The sequence below is a fragment of the Macaca fascicularis genome, chromosome X (genome assembly GCF_037993035.2).
Source record: "Macaca fascicularis isolate 582-1 chromosome X, T2T-MFA8v1.1".
Taxonomy (NCBI): Eukaryota; Metazoa; Chordata; class Mammalia; order Primates; family Cercopithecidae; genus Macaca; species Macaca fascicularis.
Genome location: NC_088395.1, coordinates 38,255,726 through 38,276,056, shown reverse-complemented (window position 1 = coordinate 38,276,056; position 20,331 = coordinate 38,255,726). Strand labels below are relative to the sequence as shown.

Here is a 20,331-nt window from a genome sequence, read left to right as displayed (position 1 = left end):
GACTTAGGAACCAGTTTCTATGGGAGGCAACAAGCATGGGAGAATGGAAGGGTGCTAACTTACTGGGCACCACTTTTGTGTCAGTGTTTGCTAAATACTTCATAGAAAACTGTGGTCCATAAAGCTTCATTTTCTGTGCAGATCAATTCAGAAAATCAATATAGCTGTGTTTACAGTAGTTGAGCAAGTTTCAAGTGGTGCATATCTTGTGCATTGGCTGTCCCACACCTTCCCGAAGTTCCGTGATTTTCTAGAAGGACTCACAGTCTTCAATAGCAGATTATACTTATGAATAAGATTTATTACAGGAAAGGATACAAAGCAAAAAGAAAAAGTGGGGAAAAGATAAGCATCTACAGTGGAGTCCAGAGAAGTCGTGCTTGGACTTCCTAGTACTTTCTCTTAGGAAACCACACAGGGCATGTTTTCTTTTTAGCAGTGAACTACAGGGACATGTATGGAATGTCTCTGCCCAGGGAAACCCATTATGGTGCTTCCAGGGGATTTAGCAGTCTGGTCATATAGGCACCACCTGCTAGCAACTGGCCACAGCAGCTGAAACTCAGGACCCTCAATAATGAAGCCAGGTGCGCATCATCAATGTTAATGTTTGTGCAAGCAGCCCTGAGAAACCTAATCTGGCATAGTTCATTGCTCTGGTATATATAACACAGTCATTAATCATTCATATAAAGAACACTCCAGGGGCCATCTTCTCAGGGGTTGGGCAAGGATCAATCATGGTTCTCTCAGAGACTTACAAAGAATAAGCAAGCAGATCTGCTCTGTTGTCTCTTTGCTGATACCAATGGTGATGTGTTCTATGTCATTCTTGAGATTGGACCATATACTTATACAAGATTTTAAAATTCTACTTTATAGAACTCAGTTAATTGCATAGAAATGAATAAGAAAGTTCTTGCTTTCAAGAAGTTCACAGTCATAATACAGTGTGATAAATGTAATAAAGAAGCAAATTAATAGTGTTAGTATGGACAGGGCAGTGATTAAGTGTCAGGAACTCTTTGGTAAGCATCTTTGGAGGAAATGCCATCTAAATGGGTAAAATCTGCTGTTAGGATTTACTTAACATATTTACTACACACAAGCGAGTTTTCTAAACCAGTTTCATATAAAGCAATTATTCATTCATTTATTCCACAAATATTAAGTGCTTGTTCTAGACACTGCTAGGTTTTGGGGATACCGTAGGGAGCAAGACAAAATTCGTGTTTTTATGGGAGCTTTAAGTAAGTAGAAGACACAAGATATTCTTCACTTTTGTGAAAGCACTAAAATGATTTCTAGTTGTTTATTAGTAGTGGTAGTCATGAATTTTTCATGAAAATTACTGGATTAAAATAATCAAGGGGAAAAGAAAATCTAGCTTTATTTCCTTATCATACAGTGAAAATATCTCAAGAAAGGTCAAATGTATTAAGTTATCCTTGTCAAAAACATTTTTTTGGAGGTAAGATCAGCTTTTTGTTCATATGTATGTCATCACTAATCACTGTACTTTTCCTTCAATAGCAGATGGTGAGCTATATATGTTTGGAGAACCTGAGAATGGGAAGTTAGGTCTTCCTAATCAGCTCCTGAGCAATCACAGAACACCGCAGCTGGTGTCTGAAATTCCTGAGAAGGTGATCCAAGTAGCTTGTGGCGGAGAGCATACTGTGGTTCTCACAGGTATGTATGGAGTCCACTGTTCTGTTCCCTGCTTTCTTTGGAGACTAATGAAATTTTTTTAATGTTCATTTTTTTATTGTGGTAAGAATACTTGCTATAAGAACTACCTTCTTAATAGATTTTTAAGTGTATAATACAGTATTTTTATATGTAGGCACCACCATTGTACAGCAGATGTCTGAAACTTATCTTGAATAACTGAAACTTCATGCCCACTGTACGGCAACTCATCTTTCCCGCCGCCCCTCAGCTCCTGGCAACCACCATTCTTTTCTTAGCCTCTATGAGTTTGACTCTTAGATACTTCGTGTCAGGTGGTTTTGCATCTCTTTCCATTAAGATTCTCACTTTTGGGGCCTGGTGCAACGGCTGACACCTGTAATCCTAGCGTCTTGGGAGGCCAAGGCGAGCAGATCTCTTCAGCCCAGGAGTTTGAGACCAGCCTGAGCAACATGATGAAACTCCAAATTAGCCAGGTGTGGTCTCAGCTAGACCTTGTCTCCAAAAAAAAAAAAAAAAAACCCAAAAAGATTCTCACCCTTTATTTCTATACTTAATATATATTTCTGGTCTATGAAATAATTTTTTGAAGTAGAAAAAAATGAATTCTGCTAATGTGATTTATATTTGCATGACCTTAACTTTTTTTTTTTTTGAGACGTATTTCACTCTTGTCATCTAGGCTGAAGTGCAACGGCCCGATCTCAGCTCACTGCAGCCTCTGCTTCCTGAGTTCAAGCAATTCTCCCGCCTCAGCCTCCTGAGTAGCTGGGATTACAGGCGCCCACTACCATGCCCGGCTAATTTTTGTATTTTTAGTAGAGAGGGGGTTTTGCCATGTTGGCAAGACTGCCTCGAACTCCTAACCTCAGGTGATTCACCCGCCTCGGCCTCCCAAAGTGTTGGGATTACAGGCGTGAGCCACCACATCTGGCCTGACCTTAACATTTTTAATGGCAACATATTCCATTATTTTTAGCTCATTTTCAGGGACAAACAATTTTTCTTATATATATGTTTTCTATATTTATCTAAAATCGACATTTTTCCTGAAATGCCTTCTTTTGGAGAAGCTTTTTGTTCAAGCTATTTTCTACATGACATTGATAATTCTTTTTTTTGTGATATTTACAGTGTATAACTTGGGAATTCCTTCGTAGTTGTATGTTCTGTTATAGTAATTTATTAAAAAGTGGTAAGGTTTTAAATTACAGATAATAAAATAAAGTTAGGACCTTAATAGTGATGTTACTTTTGGAATCTGAATTTCATATTTGTTATGACATGTCATTTCTCACAATTCTAATCACTGTATTGAAATATACTCACTACTTGCTAATATGTTTACTAAATTGATGCTTCCAAATTTTTTTCGACATTAGATTTATTTTAGATGAGTAATGTACATAATACAATTAGGTAGTGAATTATTATATTTTTTGCACAAAAATTAATAGTTTGTGAAGTCACCACTTAATCTTTAGTAGCCCAAAGTTAGAAATGTTGCAGATAAATTTTGAATAATATCCAATTCTAAGATGATATGCCTAATGTTGCCGGGTAAGTGAAGAATATTTTATCTTTATATTTTTCTCTCTGATGTTACTTTTCCTCAACTTCCTGTTCCAGCCCCAGTCATGGTTATTAAGCTTTAGTTACTAGATGGAATCTTTTCTAAGTTAGAAAAAATTTTTTTTCAAAACTTATACTCTAAATTTGGAAATAATTCTGAGGTTTAAGATTTTTTTTGAATTCCTGTTGAAAAAGTGAATTTTTATATAATTTCAAAAATGTCCTAAAAATTAAACTTTGAAATTAATTTTTAAACATTATCTGAAAATTCATTCTATAGACAGAAATGCAACTTGATATGTTACATATTTTCTCTAGTTTATGCAACGATTATAGAAAGAATGAATAGGTCATTCAGGGTTATTTTAACAGATACAGATGCTGATTGTATAATAATAGTGTCTTCAACCATTCATTATAAAATATTTTTCTATAAAGTGAGCAACAAGATAATCTATGATACTTTTAATGAAAGCTTAATTCTTACTTTTATATTCTTAATTTAAAATAAACACACTTAAGGATGATGTTTTCTTGTGGTTTTAAAGACATTTAGCTTTCTGTGGTCTTTGTTCTGAGCCTAAGTATAATCTTTCCAGAAACTGATTACTCTCTCCAGATTTCTGCAAGCTTTGGGATCTCATACACCAGGAAAGTTTTTTAAATTATGAGATGCATCTATTTGACAGACCTGGAGTAGTTACTGTTTGCCACTAAGATTTCCACTACAGATGCAAGAAAGAAGTGTCCTTGCGTTTCCTGTCTGATTGTGGCAGCCAACATTGAATGGGGGAATACAGGAGAACAACTTGGCAATACAGGGAAAAAAACATGAAGAGAGAATTTTTACAGTTCATAAAATAATTTTATAAACAGTGAAGAGCTTGTGTTACAATCCAGAGAATAACCTAAAATTTGAGTTTAAAAAATTATGAGAACCAATAGATGGTTGTCAGCTTCTGATTCACATTTGCCTAAATATGGGCATTGAAAAAAATGACTGTTTGCACTATCATATCATAAAATAAGGAATATTTTCAAAATAGAAAGCTCTTAATTGTATAATAAAGGACACCTCCTTCAACTGTTATAAATATATCTGTATGGAAATTTCACTACTTTGCCTGTTTTTCACATTTCTCCATGGACCTGTGCAAGCTTTATTATGAGCTAGCCCTGGTGAGGAACCTGATTCTGGAACACAGTATAGGCAGAATATTAAAAATATTTAGTTCTAGCTGATGAAGAAATGGACCTGAAGAGTATATTGATCATCAGTGTGACTAAATACTAAACTGGATTGCTAAGAGAGTTATGGAATATTTTGTAAGACCTTAAGGAAAGAATAGCTAATCACCTGTTCCAATTTCTTTCACTAAAGAAAACCACTTGGATTAGATTATTCTATGAAGGGCCTTCCCAGCCTTGTTTTTCTATATGTCTATAACTCTTACCTTAAAATCTATTAGAGGACCATTCATTAAACTATTTTTAAAACAATTTAGTTCATATCTGATGAATTTATTTCAAATATAATATTTGCACATGACCATGATAGGTTAGAAAATAAAACTGGTTGTAGTGGTAGGGTGATTATAGTTTCTCCTTGGGATCAGGGAAACCATGGACCACTGTGGAAAAAGTCTGAGGCTGGAACTTGGTACACACTAAGTGAGGCAGAGTGATACTTGTAATTTTGTAAGTCATCCACAGCAGTTACCAACAGACAAGAAAGGCCAGTTGTAAGATGGGGTTCACAATGAAGTCTGGGTCCTGAGGCAAATGAGAATTTATCTTAACTTCTAAGATTATGTTTGGATAAACTTAAGTTTTCTGCAGGTTAACAAATTATTCGTTCTGAAATCAAATATATTCTGTGAAATTACAGTAATATTGATCTGAAGCTAACTGATCAAATCTGTTTTCCTAATGTAATATTACTTATTAACATTAAATTATGTTGTTAAATGTCACAAAGGTGATATGGCCAAAAATTCTGTTGGTTGTTAAATATAATGTCCTTAAATAAGAGCGCCTTAGATCATTTTTATAAAATAGAAACTGCTGTCATCACTAATATCCAAGCACCTGAATGGGAACCTACCAGGATACTGAACAAAACTTTTGTCATGATTCAGACTGCCTAAACAGCCTCATGTCACAGGCTAATTGAAGTCAGACAGCCTAAGAAATGTAGAGTAATTGTTGGTTAGCTAGAGATAGATAGTTGTTTTAATTTACCCAGTATTCTACTGTTAAGCTGAACATTTAGAACTGGAAATATGCCATGTGATTATTAATTAAACTAAGATGGTTTTTTAATATTAAAATAAAGATCTGTTTTGCCATTGCCTCAATATGGCTTCATATCCTTAATACAGCATATTTTCTTTAAGGAGTAATATCTATTTGTCTTATTTATGAAGCAAACATTTTTATTAGAAAAAATTGTAAAACCACCTGGCCATAGACAGTTAGGTTTTCATTTGTAACCCCTATTGATAGAATGCGTTGATTAGATACTTTTTAGAAAAATGTTCTTTACAACAGAATGTCATATTATGTTTTCAAATCTGCCTGAATGTTTTCTCTTTTAATCCTGTCAGCAACTCTATTAGATAGGGATTATAACATCAGAGAATCTAAGTAACTCACCTGCTTGCCACAGCTAGTAATAATGAAGGTTTGGGTTCTGGCATGAATACCAAGCGCTTACCCTTCCTCCTGTAATAGGAGAAACTCAATGTACTAAACTCAGTGTACTAAGGAGAAGTGACTAATGTAATCGACACTGCGCGTCCTAATGCAGCAGCGAGGAGCATGTCTCTAAAAGGACCCTTTCATCACCACTCTTGTATCCTGTTTTTGTACTTTTTCATTTCTAGAAAACATATGACATAATATTTAATGAGTTACTGGAAGTCCTTTGGAATCACTTCAAAATATCAATATAAAGAAAAGCTTTTCCCCTCCTATTATAGTTGCATTTCCTAGTAAAGAAGCTTTACTTGTGAATAAATGTAGCATATGTACTATCAGTTTTGATTCTCAAGACAATTCTCTGAAATTGGGTTTTATAAAATAGATTATTAAACTACTTGTATTTTGTTTTATTTTATTTTTGAGATGGAGTCTTGCTCTGTTGCCCAGGCTGGAGTGCAGTGGTGTGATCTCGGGTCACTGCAACCTCCACCTCCTGGGTTCAAGCGATTCTCCTGCCTCAGCCTCCCTAGTAGCTGGGATTACAGGTGTACACCACCACGCCCGGCTAATTTTTGTATTTTTAGGAGAGACGGTTTCACCACATTGGCCAGACTCTTCTCCAACTCCTGACCTTAGGTGATGCGTAAACTACTTTTAAAAGGAAGAAGTTTTTCTGTAGGAGACACTATTCCCTTTTTATTTGACATAGTGAATTAGTTTAATGACAGTTGGTACTTTCTTTTTTATTTTTTGAGATGGAATGTCGCTCTATCACCCAGGCTGGAGTGCAGTGGTGCAATCTTGGCCCACTGCAACCTCTGCCTCCTGGGTTCAAGCGATTCTTCTGCCTCAGCCTCCCGATGTAGCTGGAATTACAGATGCGTGTCATCATGCCCAACTAATTTTTGTAATTTTAGTAGAGATGGGGTTTCACCATGATGGCCAGGCCAGTCTCAAGCCTGGCCTCAAGCAATCCACCCGCCTTGGCCTCCCAAGGTGCTGGGATTATAGGCGTGAGCTACCGGCCGATAGTTGGTACTTTTTGAGCCGATGTAATTATGGGGACGTTTCAGGTAGTTCCCTGACTTATGTGCCTTGTATCATACCTGTTACTTACCTAACTTTTATGTTTATGTATAAAAGATAAAATCATACCCATGTCATAATTTTTATAATTATGTACCTTTTCATTTTTCTCTTCCTTCGTCATTGAAAGATTTATACTTCAATGTTAAGTATTCTTAAATGGGTTTTTTTTCCCCCAGAGGCACTTAACCTTCACTATAAAAGGTTGAATGTCACAATTTTTCCAGATATGATGGTACCAGTGTCTGCTTCCATAATGATTCTCTTGTATTTGCCCCTTTCGTTTCAGAGAATGCTGTGTATACCTTTGGCCTGGGACAGTTTGGTCAGCTGGGTCTTGGCACTTTTCTTTTTGAAACTTCAGAACCCAAAGTCATTGAGAATATTAGGGATCATACAATAAGTTATATTTCTTGTGGAGAAAATCACACAGCTTTGATAACAGGTATGGATTAGAATTTCTGTTATATATTTATAGAACGGGGTATATTTTATTACAAAATAAATTATATCTGGAATGAATGTATCTAACTTAAGTAAAAGAATTCATGACTGAGAAAAATGGAATTCCATGTTTACTATTCCAAAGTATAAAGTCGTGAGCTCCTTTTTATTATTTTAATTCAATTTAGAATACATGTAAATGATCCCAAGATTTAGAACCTCACAATAGCCTGCTGATGTCAGAAGTTAGACCATAGTATTATTCTTTGGCAGAAAACAGGTATCTTTTTGAAATTATATCAGTTTGAAGGCTCTTAACTCTGCTCAGGCCAAAAGGAAAAAATCCCACAAGCAGAAACTTATTTTAAAACATTCTTCCTATTCAGTCTGACAGAGCTGCATTCAGGCCGAGTCGATTCTCATGTTTTTGCCATCTGGAGACGTTTTCAGGAATGACTCCTTTCCTTCTCTTTCTACAGTGTTAGAGAGAAAGGCCCCTCAGAGACCAGTAAGTGGATACCTTCTTCCACAATGTGGTATCTCCTTCATGCAGGGAAATGTTCCTTTGAGCCCACTTCTCAGCCTCAAAACTATGTGCTGCTAATAATGTAGGACTCAGTAAAGATTCTCCCCTAAATGATTCAGTCACATATATGTAGGTAATGGATATAGTCCTCAGTTTTCAATGCTTTGTAACAAAAGGGTGTATAATTTCACTATTTCTGTCTAAAAATGGAGTGAATCATCGGAAAGTCAGAAATCATCTAGTATATTGACATAATCCATGTACTAGCATTTCTACTTTTTTCCCTTCTTTCTGAAAAGCTCCCGCTATGAAAAAGCTCCTGAAAAAGGTACTGCTCGTCTAATGGTATCTGGCTAGGGAAACTAGGAATCAGCAAATATACACTGTTCCTTCTTCCCCAGAGAACCTTTCAGAGAGGATGACCTGCCCATTATCAAGTATCAATGCTCTTGAGAACATATCATGAAATAGCATTATAAAGAATATGAAAAGTATTATTCGTTCGTCATCTACTAAGAGTTGTTGATGTGTATCCCTTAACTATAGGGTCCTAGTGTCACTTTCTCTGTCCCTACTGTCATTTTTCATGAACTCTAAACTGCCACTGATAGTAAATACATAGTTTTTAATCTGTCATCTAACATACAGTTTGATTATTTAGTTAAATTTTCATAGTACCTTTACTCCTGATAAAAAGAGTTATAGCACAAATCATTGAACATTAACTTTGTTTGCCTTTTTGTTCATCAGTCGTCCCTAAAGAGCAAGTGGTGTGGAATTTTTTTTTTTTTCATCTAGTACTAATGAGAAGTACGTAGTGAGTTATCTGCAAGGCCTTGCCAGTTCCCCATTATAGCCAGTGGCTCATATTTTTAAAAGCTCTCTGAAGTTGGAAGTGCCATCAGGCAGCTTGGATCAGGGTTTGTTTTTTTCAGGCAAAAGACAATCAAATTTAAAAGGCAAACCTTAAAAAAACATTTGGGTAAAGAAATCAGGTTGAAAAGAAGGAGGAAGAAGGGATAAAGACGATAAGGAGTATATATAAAAGAAGGACATAAATACTTAATAGTAAGAATTATAAGAGTCTACAGCCTGGTCAACATGGTGAAAACCCATCTCTACTAAAAAAAAAAATACAAAAATTAGCTGGCGTGGCAGCGCGTGCCTGTAATCCCAGCTATTGAAGCTGAGACAGGAGAATCACTTGAACCCAGGAGGCAGAGGTTGCAGTGAGCCGAGATCGCGCCACTGTACTCCAGCCTGGGTAACAGAGCGAGACTCCATCTCAAAAAATAAATAAAGAGTCCAAACACTGAATATCACTTATTTACATATTTACAGGGAATCTACTTATTTTTGTAAATTTATTTTTATACTTGCCACCTTACTGAATTATATTATTATTTCTAATGATCTTTCAGTCAGTTCTCTTGGATTTGCTTAGTATGCAGTCACTTTGCCATCTTAAATCAGAGGTCCCCAAAGGTGACCTAATTGTTTCCCAGCTTAAAACCATTCATTTTCCTTCTTAATGTCCTTAAGATAAAAGTTCAAAAATTCTTCATCTGAACTAATAGGACGCTCCCTTTTCACCTCTTCAGACTCATCTCCTACCACTCTGGTGCTCCAGGCGTGTTAGTTGCCTTTCAGTTTCTTGCCCAAGCCACGTTTGCTCTTGATTCAGAGGCTTTCTATGTACTGCTGACTGCCTGAAGATTTTTTGCTGCCTTCTTCGTGCCGCTAAACCCTACTCATCCTTTAGGTTTCCCTTTGAAAGCCTTCCCTAATCCCCAGACTAGAGGAAAATTCCCCTCCTTTGTACCATATTAACGCCCCCCCTTACTTCTGCTTCCCTGGCACTTACCCCAGTTGAGATGGAGGGTGTGAAGGAACGGCTTGAAGAAAGGAGTGTGAAGGTTCGTAATAGCTGCTATGTCAGTAAGCAAAAGGGCTAACTGGTGAGAAGTGACAAGATTACTCATCATCGTTGTGGGCCCAGTTTCAGAGGGGACCCAAGTTTTGGTATAGGAATTAGTTAGCATTGTTCACTTATGGCATTTACTTCAACAGTATTCCACAGCCCAGGAGCCAGATTAGTTACGCTAAGCTAGTTGTAGAGATTTTATGCACATCCCACTCCCCAAGTCACATGACAACGTTTGGAGACAGTTTTTAATGGTCATGGCTGCAGAGTGGAGTTGTCCTACTGGCATTTAGTGGGTAGAGGCCAAGGATGCTGCTGAACATCCTACAGTGCACAGGACAGACCCACACGACCATGAATTATCTGGCCCCAAATGTCAATAATGCCGAAGTTGAGAAACTCTGATCTATCAATGACCTCAGGAAAAAGGAAAATAAGACTGTTGGGATGTAGGGACCAGAATACAAGCATCTCCTTCTCCTTCTCTTGGAATATATGATGTGTATCTCAGGCTCTCATGCTGTATTGCTGCTGCTCCACACACTGCCTTGCATGACAGATCATCAGCTTCACAAACCACCAAGGTTAATTGATTTATTCTCAGAATATTTATTGCCTGATGTTACATGAAGAACCATAGAGACCATAGAGAGTGTGGAAAGATCAATAGAGTAAATTCAATGCAGAATTTGAGGGGGATAATTAGAATTGCAGTATGAGTTAACATATTTATCTGTTTACAAGTAGATCCATACAAGTAACACTTTTATAATTCTCTTCATTATTTTTGCTTTTTAGATATCGGCCTTATGTATACTTTTGGAGATGGTCGCCACGGAAAATTAGGACTTGGACTGGAGAATTTTACCAATCACTTCACTCCTACTTTGTGCTCTAATTTTTTGAGGTTTATAGTTAAATTGGTAAGGCTATCACATTTCCCTGTTTATATTTTCATATTACTGTATTTGAATCTTTCAGTATTTCATAGAAAATAAGTACTTTTATGTTTGTATGGAAGAGTATCATAGATATATCTAATAAATATACTTGTTTCCTAGAAGCCAAATGTCAGACATTATGCCAGTCAGAAAATGTGTTGCTCCTAATTGTCCTCCTTTAGCATCTTCCTTTTTGCTGAAATCTTGACTGTTCTGCTTCGTTCTCATTCATCTGTTGAAAGCTGGGACTGTGCCATGCCTGCAAACTTGGTATCTTGTGTAGCACCCAGCAGAGTACCTTGCTCACAGTAGTCTTTAGTAAATATTTGCTGAATTAAATGTTAGACTCTCAAATCCTGCTCAGCAGAAAGTCTGATAATAAACAAAGAGTTTTGGTGGGACACGGTGGCTCACTCCTGTAATCCCAGCACTTTGGGAGGCCAAGGCGGGCGGATCACCTGAGATCAGGAATTTAAGAACAGCTTGGCCAACATGGTGAAACCCCATCTCTACTAAAAATACAAAAATTAGCCAGGTGTGGTGGCACACGCCTGTAATCCCAGCTACTCGGGAGGCTGAGGCATGAGAATTGCTTGAACCCAGAAGGTGGAGGTTGCAGTGAGCTGAGGTCGTGTCACTGCACTCCAGACCAGGTGACAGTGAGACCCTGTCTCAAAAAAAAAAAAAAAATAAAGAGTTTTGAAGATACGGTTTTTGGGCTAAATTTTCGTAGGTTAAGGATGTATTATTTCAGTGTCACATCACCATCATGCATCATACCTGTATTGTTTCTTAATATTTTTGCCAGTTTAGTTTTGACTTTTGAAAATTCTGATGACTTGATGATAATATTGAAATTTGTCCTCCAAAGACTCAGTGTCTCATAATATGGACCACTTTCATTTATTGATTTGATAGTCATTTAATGAAAGCCTACTATGGGTAAGATAGTGTGCTAAGTATAAGAAATACAAAGTACTGGTCAGGTGCGCTGGCTCACGCCTGTAACCCTAGCACTTTGGGAGGCTGAGGCGGGCAGATCACCTGAGGTCAGGAGTTCAAGACCAGCCTGGCTAACATGGCGAAACCCCGTCTCTACTAAAAATACAAAAATTAGCTGGGCATAGTGGCAGGCACCTCTAATCCCAGCTTCTTGGGATCCTGAGGCAAAATAATTGCTTGAATCCGGGAGTCAGAGGTTGCAGTGAGCCGAGATTGTGCCATTGCACTCCAGCCTGGGCGACAACAGTAAAACTCCATCGCAAAAAAAAAAAAAAAAAAAAAACAGAAAAAAATACAAAGTACTGTATACAGTGATGAATGAAATAACCACGTCCTCATTCATTGAGGACTTATTCATTATAGTCTTACAATTTTTAAAAGGGATATACAAAAATATATATAAATGTTAAAATTTAAAGTATTATGAAGGAAAAATAGAACATTATAAAATATCTAGAACCTATGTACAGAAAATACTGCACTATGGGTTTTTTTAAGCATTTTTCTTGAAAATGACTTATTTCTCAAAATTCTTTGAATGCTGATTTCATTTTTTATTGTTCTGTCATCATGCATACTTGCATTTATTTTCCTCTAAGGATTTACTTTTAAGCATTAAACTTAGAAAATGTTCATATAAAGAGGGCTTAGAGACATAATTAGCCCAAGAGACTGATTTATACTTTAAAAAAAAAAATTCTTCCAGTAGAACTTCTCTGAGCAATTTTTCACGTTTTTAATGTTTCTCCCAGATTAAAATAACATTTTCTAACTGTAAGGAGAAATGTAATCTGCCAAGTATTTTTTCTCTATATTATTTTAAATTGAAAGTTAAATGGTGGATTAAACTTGTTCTAATTTTCAGTCACAGTGTTTAAAGAATATGTATGGTAATTATGTACATTTTTTTTTTTTTTTTGAGATGGAGTCTTGCTCTGTCACCCAGGCTGGAGTGCAGTGGTGCAATCTTGGCTCACTGCAACCTCCGCCTCCTGGGTTCACACCATTCTCCTGCCTCAGCTTCCCAGGTAGCTGGGACTACAGGCACCCGCCACCACACCCGGCTAATTTTTTGTATTTTTAATAGAGACGGAGTTTCACCGTGTTAGCCAGGATGGTCTCGTTCTCCTGACCTCATGATATGTCCACCTTGGCCTCCCAAAGTGCTGGGATTACAGGCTTGAGCCACCGCGCCCGGCCAATTGTGTACTTATTTTATACATATTGTGTACACATTCTCGTTGTGCACACACATACATATAGACAGATTCACCAAGTCAGTCTGTCTAGGAAGCCTATCACTAAGTAACTGTCTTACAGCTGATAACTGTTAAAAACTCAGTTGTGTTTGAAGCCAATGTTGATTCGTTTTTCTGTGGATTTATGCTGCAGGTTGCTTGTGGTGGATGTCACATGGTAGTTTTTGCTGCTCCTCATCGTGGTGTGGCAAAAGAAATTGAATTCGATGAAATAAGTGATACTTGCTTATCTGTGGCGACTTTTCTGCCGTATGGCAGTTTAACCTCAGGAAATGTACTGCAGAGAACTCTATCAGCACGTATGCGGCGAAGAGAGAGGGTACAGTGGTGGCCTATTCTGTATAATAGTATTATCTAGCACTGCAAAGAAAACTAGAAGAAAAAAATCTGTTTTCTTTTTAAATCAAAGGGTCTTCTCAGATAAATTTGCTAAATAAAATTATTAGAGTTAAGTGCTTACAAACTTTTAGAGTTAATTCAGAAAAATTCAGAAAAGCTTAATGCTTTTTTTAAAGACACAAACTGGAAAATTTAAATTATAGAAAACCTTTGCATATAGACAATGGTGCTATAAAAGCATCCTTTTATAGTCCTATTTTATCACCTCACATTGAATGCTGAATTGTTTTTTCAACTGCATGTGGCTTGAATTTCACCTTGTTATATGCTTTTTTTTTATTATGGTAGTAAAAATACAACAAATATACCCACTTAACAGATTTTTAAGTGTGCAATACAGTATCGTTGACTATAGGAACAGTGTTACGTTGTTCAGAACTCTGTAGGACTTATATAATGCTACATTCTTTTGTCTTTCAGTTAAGCCTCATGAGCAGTGGAAGATTGTACACTATAAACAATGAAATGGGAAAACAAAGGAATAAGGACTTCAATTAGAGAGAGGAAATATTCCCTCTTAATTAAATTTAGAGATTTTTCTTCTGTGTTTTAAAATTATTGTTCCAATGACATATATATATGTGTGTGTGTGTGTGTTTTGTTTTTTGGGGTTTTTTTGTTTTGTTTTTTGTTTTTTTTGAGACAGAGTCTCACTCTGTTGCCCAGGCTGGGGTGCACTAGCGCAATCTTGACTCACTGAAACCTCCACCTCCTGGGTTCAAGCAATTCTCCTGCCTCAGCCACCTGAGTAGCTGGGACTACAGGCGCGCACCACCATGCCCGGCTAATTGTTTTGTATTTTTAAGAGAGACGGGGTTTCACCAAGGCTGGTTTCGAACTCCTGACCTAAAGTGATCCACCAGCTTCGGCCTCCTAGCATGCTGGGATTACAGGCATGAGCCATCAAGCCCCCCCCCAGTGGCACATATGTTTTTTAAAGTAAATGGTAAATAATTTTTGAAGGTGACATTCCTTTTTTTGAAAATTACTCTAAGTTTCAAAACATGTTTTTTTGAAGGTTCCTAGCAGTTTTATTTGTAATAGCCAACATATTTCTTTTGAAGTAAAAAGGTTAAATCTGGTGTTTTGTTTGAAAAAGCATATATGGAAAAGTTGACAAATACCCCATCAGTGTTTTGTAGTTGTTGTTAATTTACATCTTCTAAGTAATTTTTTGTTTCTTAGGGAGTGTGGAGAAAATGCACACACACTTTTCCCCCGTTATGTGAAAAATAAAGCTTCCAAATTGAAATTTAGAGCAACTAAGATACAGAGACAACAGAACAAAATGTTTTTGGGCCTTTGGGAATTAAGAAGTAAATGCTGTGGAGTGTTGGCATACTTTGAACTCTTTCTCTTAAATATTTTTGCAACTTTTAGGAAGGTTTATATCAATATTAAATCTATAACATCATTTAATAGTTTGTTTAACCTGCTTATTTTAAAGGAGCGGTCTCCAGATTCTATTTCAATGATGAGAACACTACCTCCAATAGAAGGGACTCTTGGCCTTTCTGCTTGTTTTCCCCCCAATTCGGTCTTTGCACGTTGTTCTGAGAGTAACCTACCGAGCGTCTTATCTGAACAGGACCTCATGCACCCAGAGGAACCAGGTAACATTTGCCACTCTGTCTGCTCTCAGGATAAATGTGCCTTTTATTCCTGTTTTTATGTTTATCTTAAGATGTTTTCTCCAGTTATTTAAATTGTTCTCTCCCTGGTTAGAGCCTAACATCCCTCATTTGAACTCAAATCCAGGAATATCCTTACAAATAGAAAGCACCATCGGTGCCCCAAGACTGCCATGTAACCACAGCAGCATATCTTTATAGAGCAGTGGGTAACAGTCATAGCACCTTCCTTAACTGTATCCCCTTTAAACCCTGAAACCACTTGATGAACTTAGGAGGGAGTTACAGTGCTCATTTCAGAGATGAGAAAAGCAAGGCTTGGAGAGATCAAGTGACTTGCTCAAGGTCACTCAGCTTGTAAATGAAGTGGTCAGAATTTGAATGCAGGTCTTCTGGATCTATGTGAAATTCTATATTTAGGCAGTATAACATAATGGTGAAGAGCATGGAATATGGAGTTAAATTGATCTGGGGTCAAATGCCAATTTTGACATTTACTAGCTGTGTGACTGACTTTGGGAAAGTTACTTAACCTCTCTAAGCCTCAGTTTCCTTGGCTTTGAAATTGATTGAATAATACTGACTTCAGAGAGTGATTGAGAGGATTCAGTGAGATCAGGCATATAAAATAATTAGCATTGAGCCCAGCACCTCTAGAAACACCTCAGTAAATGTTGTTATGATTAATATTAATACCTTTACCTCACTACCTGTTAGATACAGATTTCACGTTTTAAGTTGTAATCCCAGCTCTTTCACTATGCTATACCTATTCTGACTAATTTTCTTTACAGATATTTGTGTATCTTAGGAGTGTCGGTATGTTACTGCGGGATGTCTAAAGAGGGAATATTCTTTCTTAATTAAATGTAGGGATTCTCGTGTGTTTTCAAATTATTGTTCCAATGACATATATTTTTTGAAGTAAATGGCAAATAATTTTTGAAGGAGACATTCCTTTTCTGAAAATTACTGGAAGTTTCAAAACATATTTATTTTTTTGAAGATTCATAGCAGTTTTATGTGTAATAGCCAACATACTTCTCTATTTGATAGGGGTAGGACAAGAAACCAGGACCAGGAGATCAGAAAGTAAGCAGTAAATTTGAAATTAAGAAGATAAACCTGTCATCAGGGACTAAGAATCAGGGTCTAGAAACAGATAATTTTTGTATCTTTGAGATCCGGAAGCTAGGCAAAGGGTTGAGGTAATATAGGATTGGGAACTCAGGTAAGAATTGTGGGCTATGGGAATGGGATATTATATCTAACTAGGACCTTGGTAATGAGCTGATTTATTGCACCTGACCCACAACTTTTATATGTTTTCTTTTGAAATAAGAATCAGTGTCTAATGGTACTCTTCAGCCCTGGACATGGAAAAAGTAGTAGATTCTGACAAGCAGTATGTAGTGTGTACAAGGAAAAAAGACATTTATGGTTTAGAGAAAATTGTTTCTCAGTCCCAGAGATTTGAATGTGAAAATATGCATGATTTTGTAGCTAGATCAAAAGGAAATGCCATCTCTTCTTGTCTTCTTGTGACTGCTAACACTCTCTTCTTAATAAAACTTATTTTGAAAGTTGTGTCTAACATATACTGTGACATTTTCTAAATCATTCACAGACTTCAGTCTTTATAATGGAGGAAAAGTATATCAGGATACGTCTTACTAAGGAGATGTCATTTAAGCTAAAGGATAAGAAAGGGATGGCTACACAAGGAGAATAAATGTATTTCAGGCAAAGAAAATAATACAGGCAAAGAAAATAATATAGGCAAAGGTTTGGAGGCAGTTAAGAAGAAAAAGACAACCAGTGGGGCTAAAAAGTGAGAGAAATGGTAAGACAAAGCGGTATTGGAGAAAGAGACAGTGAAAAATTATTTATGGTTTTATAAGCCATGAAGACCTACTTGATATGAATGTTTTTCTTAAGTGCAATAGAAAGTCATTAAAAGATTTTAAGCAGTAGACTAATGTATTCCAGTCCTATTTCCACTTTAAGATGATTAAGATCACTTCTACCTCCATATAGATTATACAGAGGCCAGACTAGAAATAGGAAGAGTACTTGTGAGCCCTTTGCAAGAGGTGATAATGTATGGGCCAAGGTGTTTGCAGCGTAGATGGAGAAAAGAAAAAGAAAAGAGAAGAGGGACGATGTGAAATACATTATAGACATAAAAACCAACCGGACTTGCTAAACTTATGAATGCACCACACATAGGTGTGAATTAAAGTGAGGAATCAAGGATGATTCCTAAGCAAGAGGAAGCTTGACACATTTGAGGAATAAAATTAAGAACCAAGCCTTGGATATCTGTGAGGCATCCAAGTAGAAATATCGAGCTGATTGTTGAAACACAAGCCTAAAGTTTAGAAGAGAGCCCTGGACTAGAAATATACATTTGGAAGCCATCAACATAGAGATGGTATTTAAAAGAGATGGGCATGGTAACTTATGCCTATAATCCCAGTATTTTGAGAGGCTGAGGTGGGAGGATTGCTTGAAGTTAGGAGTTTGAGACCAGCCTGGGCAACATAGCAAGACCCCCTCTCTCTATTTAAAATAATAATAAAATCCATGGATGTTGGTGAAATCACCTGCTAGAGAGTCGAGTCAGAAGAGAAGAGGGCCCAGAATGCAGCCCTAAGAACGTCTAATATTTGAGAGGTAGAGAAGGAAGAGCTGGCAAAGAAGCCTTCCTCAGCTTTGTCAGCCAGTAAGGCAGGAGGTGGGAAATGAGGACAGTGTAGTGTCGTGAATGCAAAGTACTGCTCAAAGATCAAGGGAAAATAGCTCAAAGAAGTATCCAGTGGATTTGGTACAATGGAGTTTACTGGTGACCTCGACAAGAGCAGTTCTAGGGGAAGATCAGGGAAGAAGCCAGAGTGTTAAGAGTCAGTTATGAATGGGAAATGAGGAAATGAAGAGGAGATAAGATGAGCAGATAATTCGTTTGTGTATTTGCCAATGAAGTGGAGCAGAGAAATGGTCTGGCAGCTAGAGGGGGATGTGGGCTCAATAGAAAATATTGGAGCACATTTGTCTGGTAATGAATGAGCCAGTAGTCCTGGAGAGGGAGATAGCACAGAGGAGAGAAAGTATAACCAAAGTTGTAAAGCTCTTGCAAAACAGGAGGGGCCAGCATAGAGAGTGGTCTTTGGTAACAGGAAAAACACATCCTACATTTTAACAGGCAAATGAGAACTTGGGTACAAATATAGGTAGTTGTGTATGTTTGTTGGTGAGGAGATCAAGTGGATCAGATATGATGACTTCTGTTTTCTCAGTCAAATCTGAGGCAAGGCCATCAGTTTAAATAATCTGCTATGTATTTTCCAAACCTATATTCTCTGCCCTCTCCAATCTGTCCTGCGTAACACTTTCCACAGTGATCTTCCTAAGGTGCAATTCAGTTTACATGTGCTCCAGTGTCTTCAGTGAATTCCTAATTATGAAAATAAGTGTTAATTTTCCTATATAATTCCCAATTCTAGCTTTATCTCTCAATAGTCTTTTCCTTACAATCTTCATTTGGTAATAGGTAGTTTTATGGTAGTAATGTATTATGATAGTCTACAAACAATGGCTCTTGGGCCAAATCTAGCTGGCCACTTGTTTTTACAAATAAAGTTTTATTGGAACCGAGCCATACCCATTCCTTTATGTATTGTCTGTGGCTGCTTTCTGCTACAATGTCATAGGTTAGTTAGGACAGAGACCATATGGCCCAGGAAGCCTAAGATGTTTACTATATGGCCTTTTAGAGAAAAGTTTGCTGATTCTTAATTTTGATCAGACTGATCTCTTCAGTCTAACTTAGTGGAAAGAACAAGGGCTGTGGAGTCAGACACACCTAAGATTGCCACTGGACACCAACAGTCACTGAAACTTAATTTCTTCATTTACAAAATGAGAATATAATACTTAACCTTCCTTGTTGTCATAGGGTCAGTGTAATATATATAAAAGCATGTGTTTCTGGCACTTGGTAAGCCTTCAAGACAAACTCCTTTCCTCTGCTCATTTGCTCAGACTACTGTTCTGCTGCTTTATTAGGAATGGGCTTCATTGTCTTCCCCTTACACCTCCATCTCTGCCTCTCAGAATTCTACTTATCCTTCTATGTACCTCCATAGTGAAACTTTTCCTGCTTCCCAACATACGGATGTAATTTCTCATAGACTGTAACTTCATGGCAGTTAAAATTTTTTAACAACAAACAACAAAATTGTAATTGCTAATACTTAATAAACTTATTACTATATGTATATCAAAACATCTGTTTTATACCTTAAATATAGATGATAAAAAATAAAAAAGAATTGGCAATTACTTAGGTTGCTATTCTGCATATTACCGCACATGGAATAAATACCAAATGATTATTTGCTCATTCAATTCAGTGGATTTAAAGGGGAGGGATCAGTGTGGACTGTCACTTTTTAGTGAAGACTTCATTACGGAGCTACTTCCAAATGTATCAGTGATCAATGTAGGCATAGTGAGAAATTGAGAAAAATGTAAAGTCAAGTAGAGCCTATGACTTTTAATTATCTACTTTATGATGTAATAACCTTGCAGTTTTCAGTGAAAGGTTGTAGGTATTTATACTAGTTATCTGTTGCTACATTTTAAAAATGACCCTAAAACTTAGCAGGTTAAAACAAAAAGCATTTATTCATTTCACACAGTTTCTGAGAGTCAGGAGTCCAGCAGGAGCTTAGCTGGGTGGTTCTGGCCCAGGTTCTTTCATAGGGTTGCAGTCACACTGTCAGATGGGGTTGCAGTTATCTGAAGGCTTGACTGAGGCTGGAAGATCCACTTCCAAGCTCATTCACATGGCCATTGGCAGGAGGCCTCACTTCCTTGAGATGCTCACAACATGGACTCCTACAGAGCAAGTGATTGGAGAGAAAGAGAGAGAGTACACGTATGTAGCCAGGGGTGGAGGGGGAGAGAGAGAGAGCAAGAGAGCGAGCACAAGGGTGCATACATGTGTATAACCAAAACAGAAGCTATAATGCTATCACAGGTACGTCTGCTTTATTTTACTGGCTGTGCACATACAGACCAACCTGGTATAATGTGCAAGGGAACTACACAAGAGGATGAACACCAGGAGGATGTAAGTCGTTGGGGCCCT

The 20,331-nt window shown here is 37.2% G+C and overlaps 1 protein-coding gene and 1 non-coding gene across 47 annotated transcripts in view; both read left to right on the top strand.

The window, feature by feature from the left end:
- RPGR (retinitis pigmentosa GTPase regulator) overlaps window positions 1–20,331 on the top strand; it is a 58,794-nt gene that overhangs the window by 15,569 nt on the left and 22,894 nt on the right. For 25 of the 46 annotated variants that reach the window (XM_074030287.1, XM_074030289.1, XM_074030281.1 and 22 more), the window contains 5 exons: window positions 1,534–1,692; window positions 7,343–7,498; window positions 10,746–10,870; window positions 13,283–13,468; window positions 14,996–15,161. In XM_074030287.1, the coding sequence (XP_073886388.1) occupies window positions 1,534–1,692; window positions 7,343–7,498; window positions 10,746–10,870; window positions 13,283–13,468; window positions 14,996–15,161 (792 nt within the window). The remainder of the gene's footprint in view (window positions 1–1,533; window positions 1,693–7,342; window positions 7,499–10,745; window positions 10,871–13,282; window positions 13,469–14,995; window positions 15,162–20,331) is intronic. The other 21 variants (XM_074030286.1, XM_074030278.1, XM_065538518.1 and 18 more) reach the window with 2 other exon arrangements.
- On the top strand, window positions 3,937–4,066 carry LOC135969359 (small nucleolar RNA SNORA31). Its single transcript, XR_010584549.1, has one exon. It is a non-coding gene; the product is annotated as a small nucleolar RNA SNORA31 (small nucleolar RNA).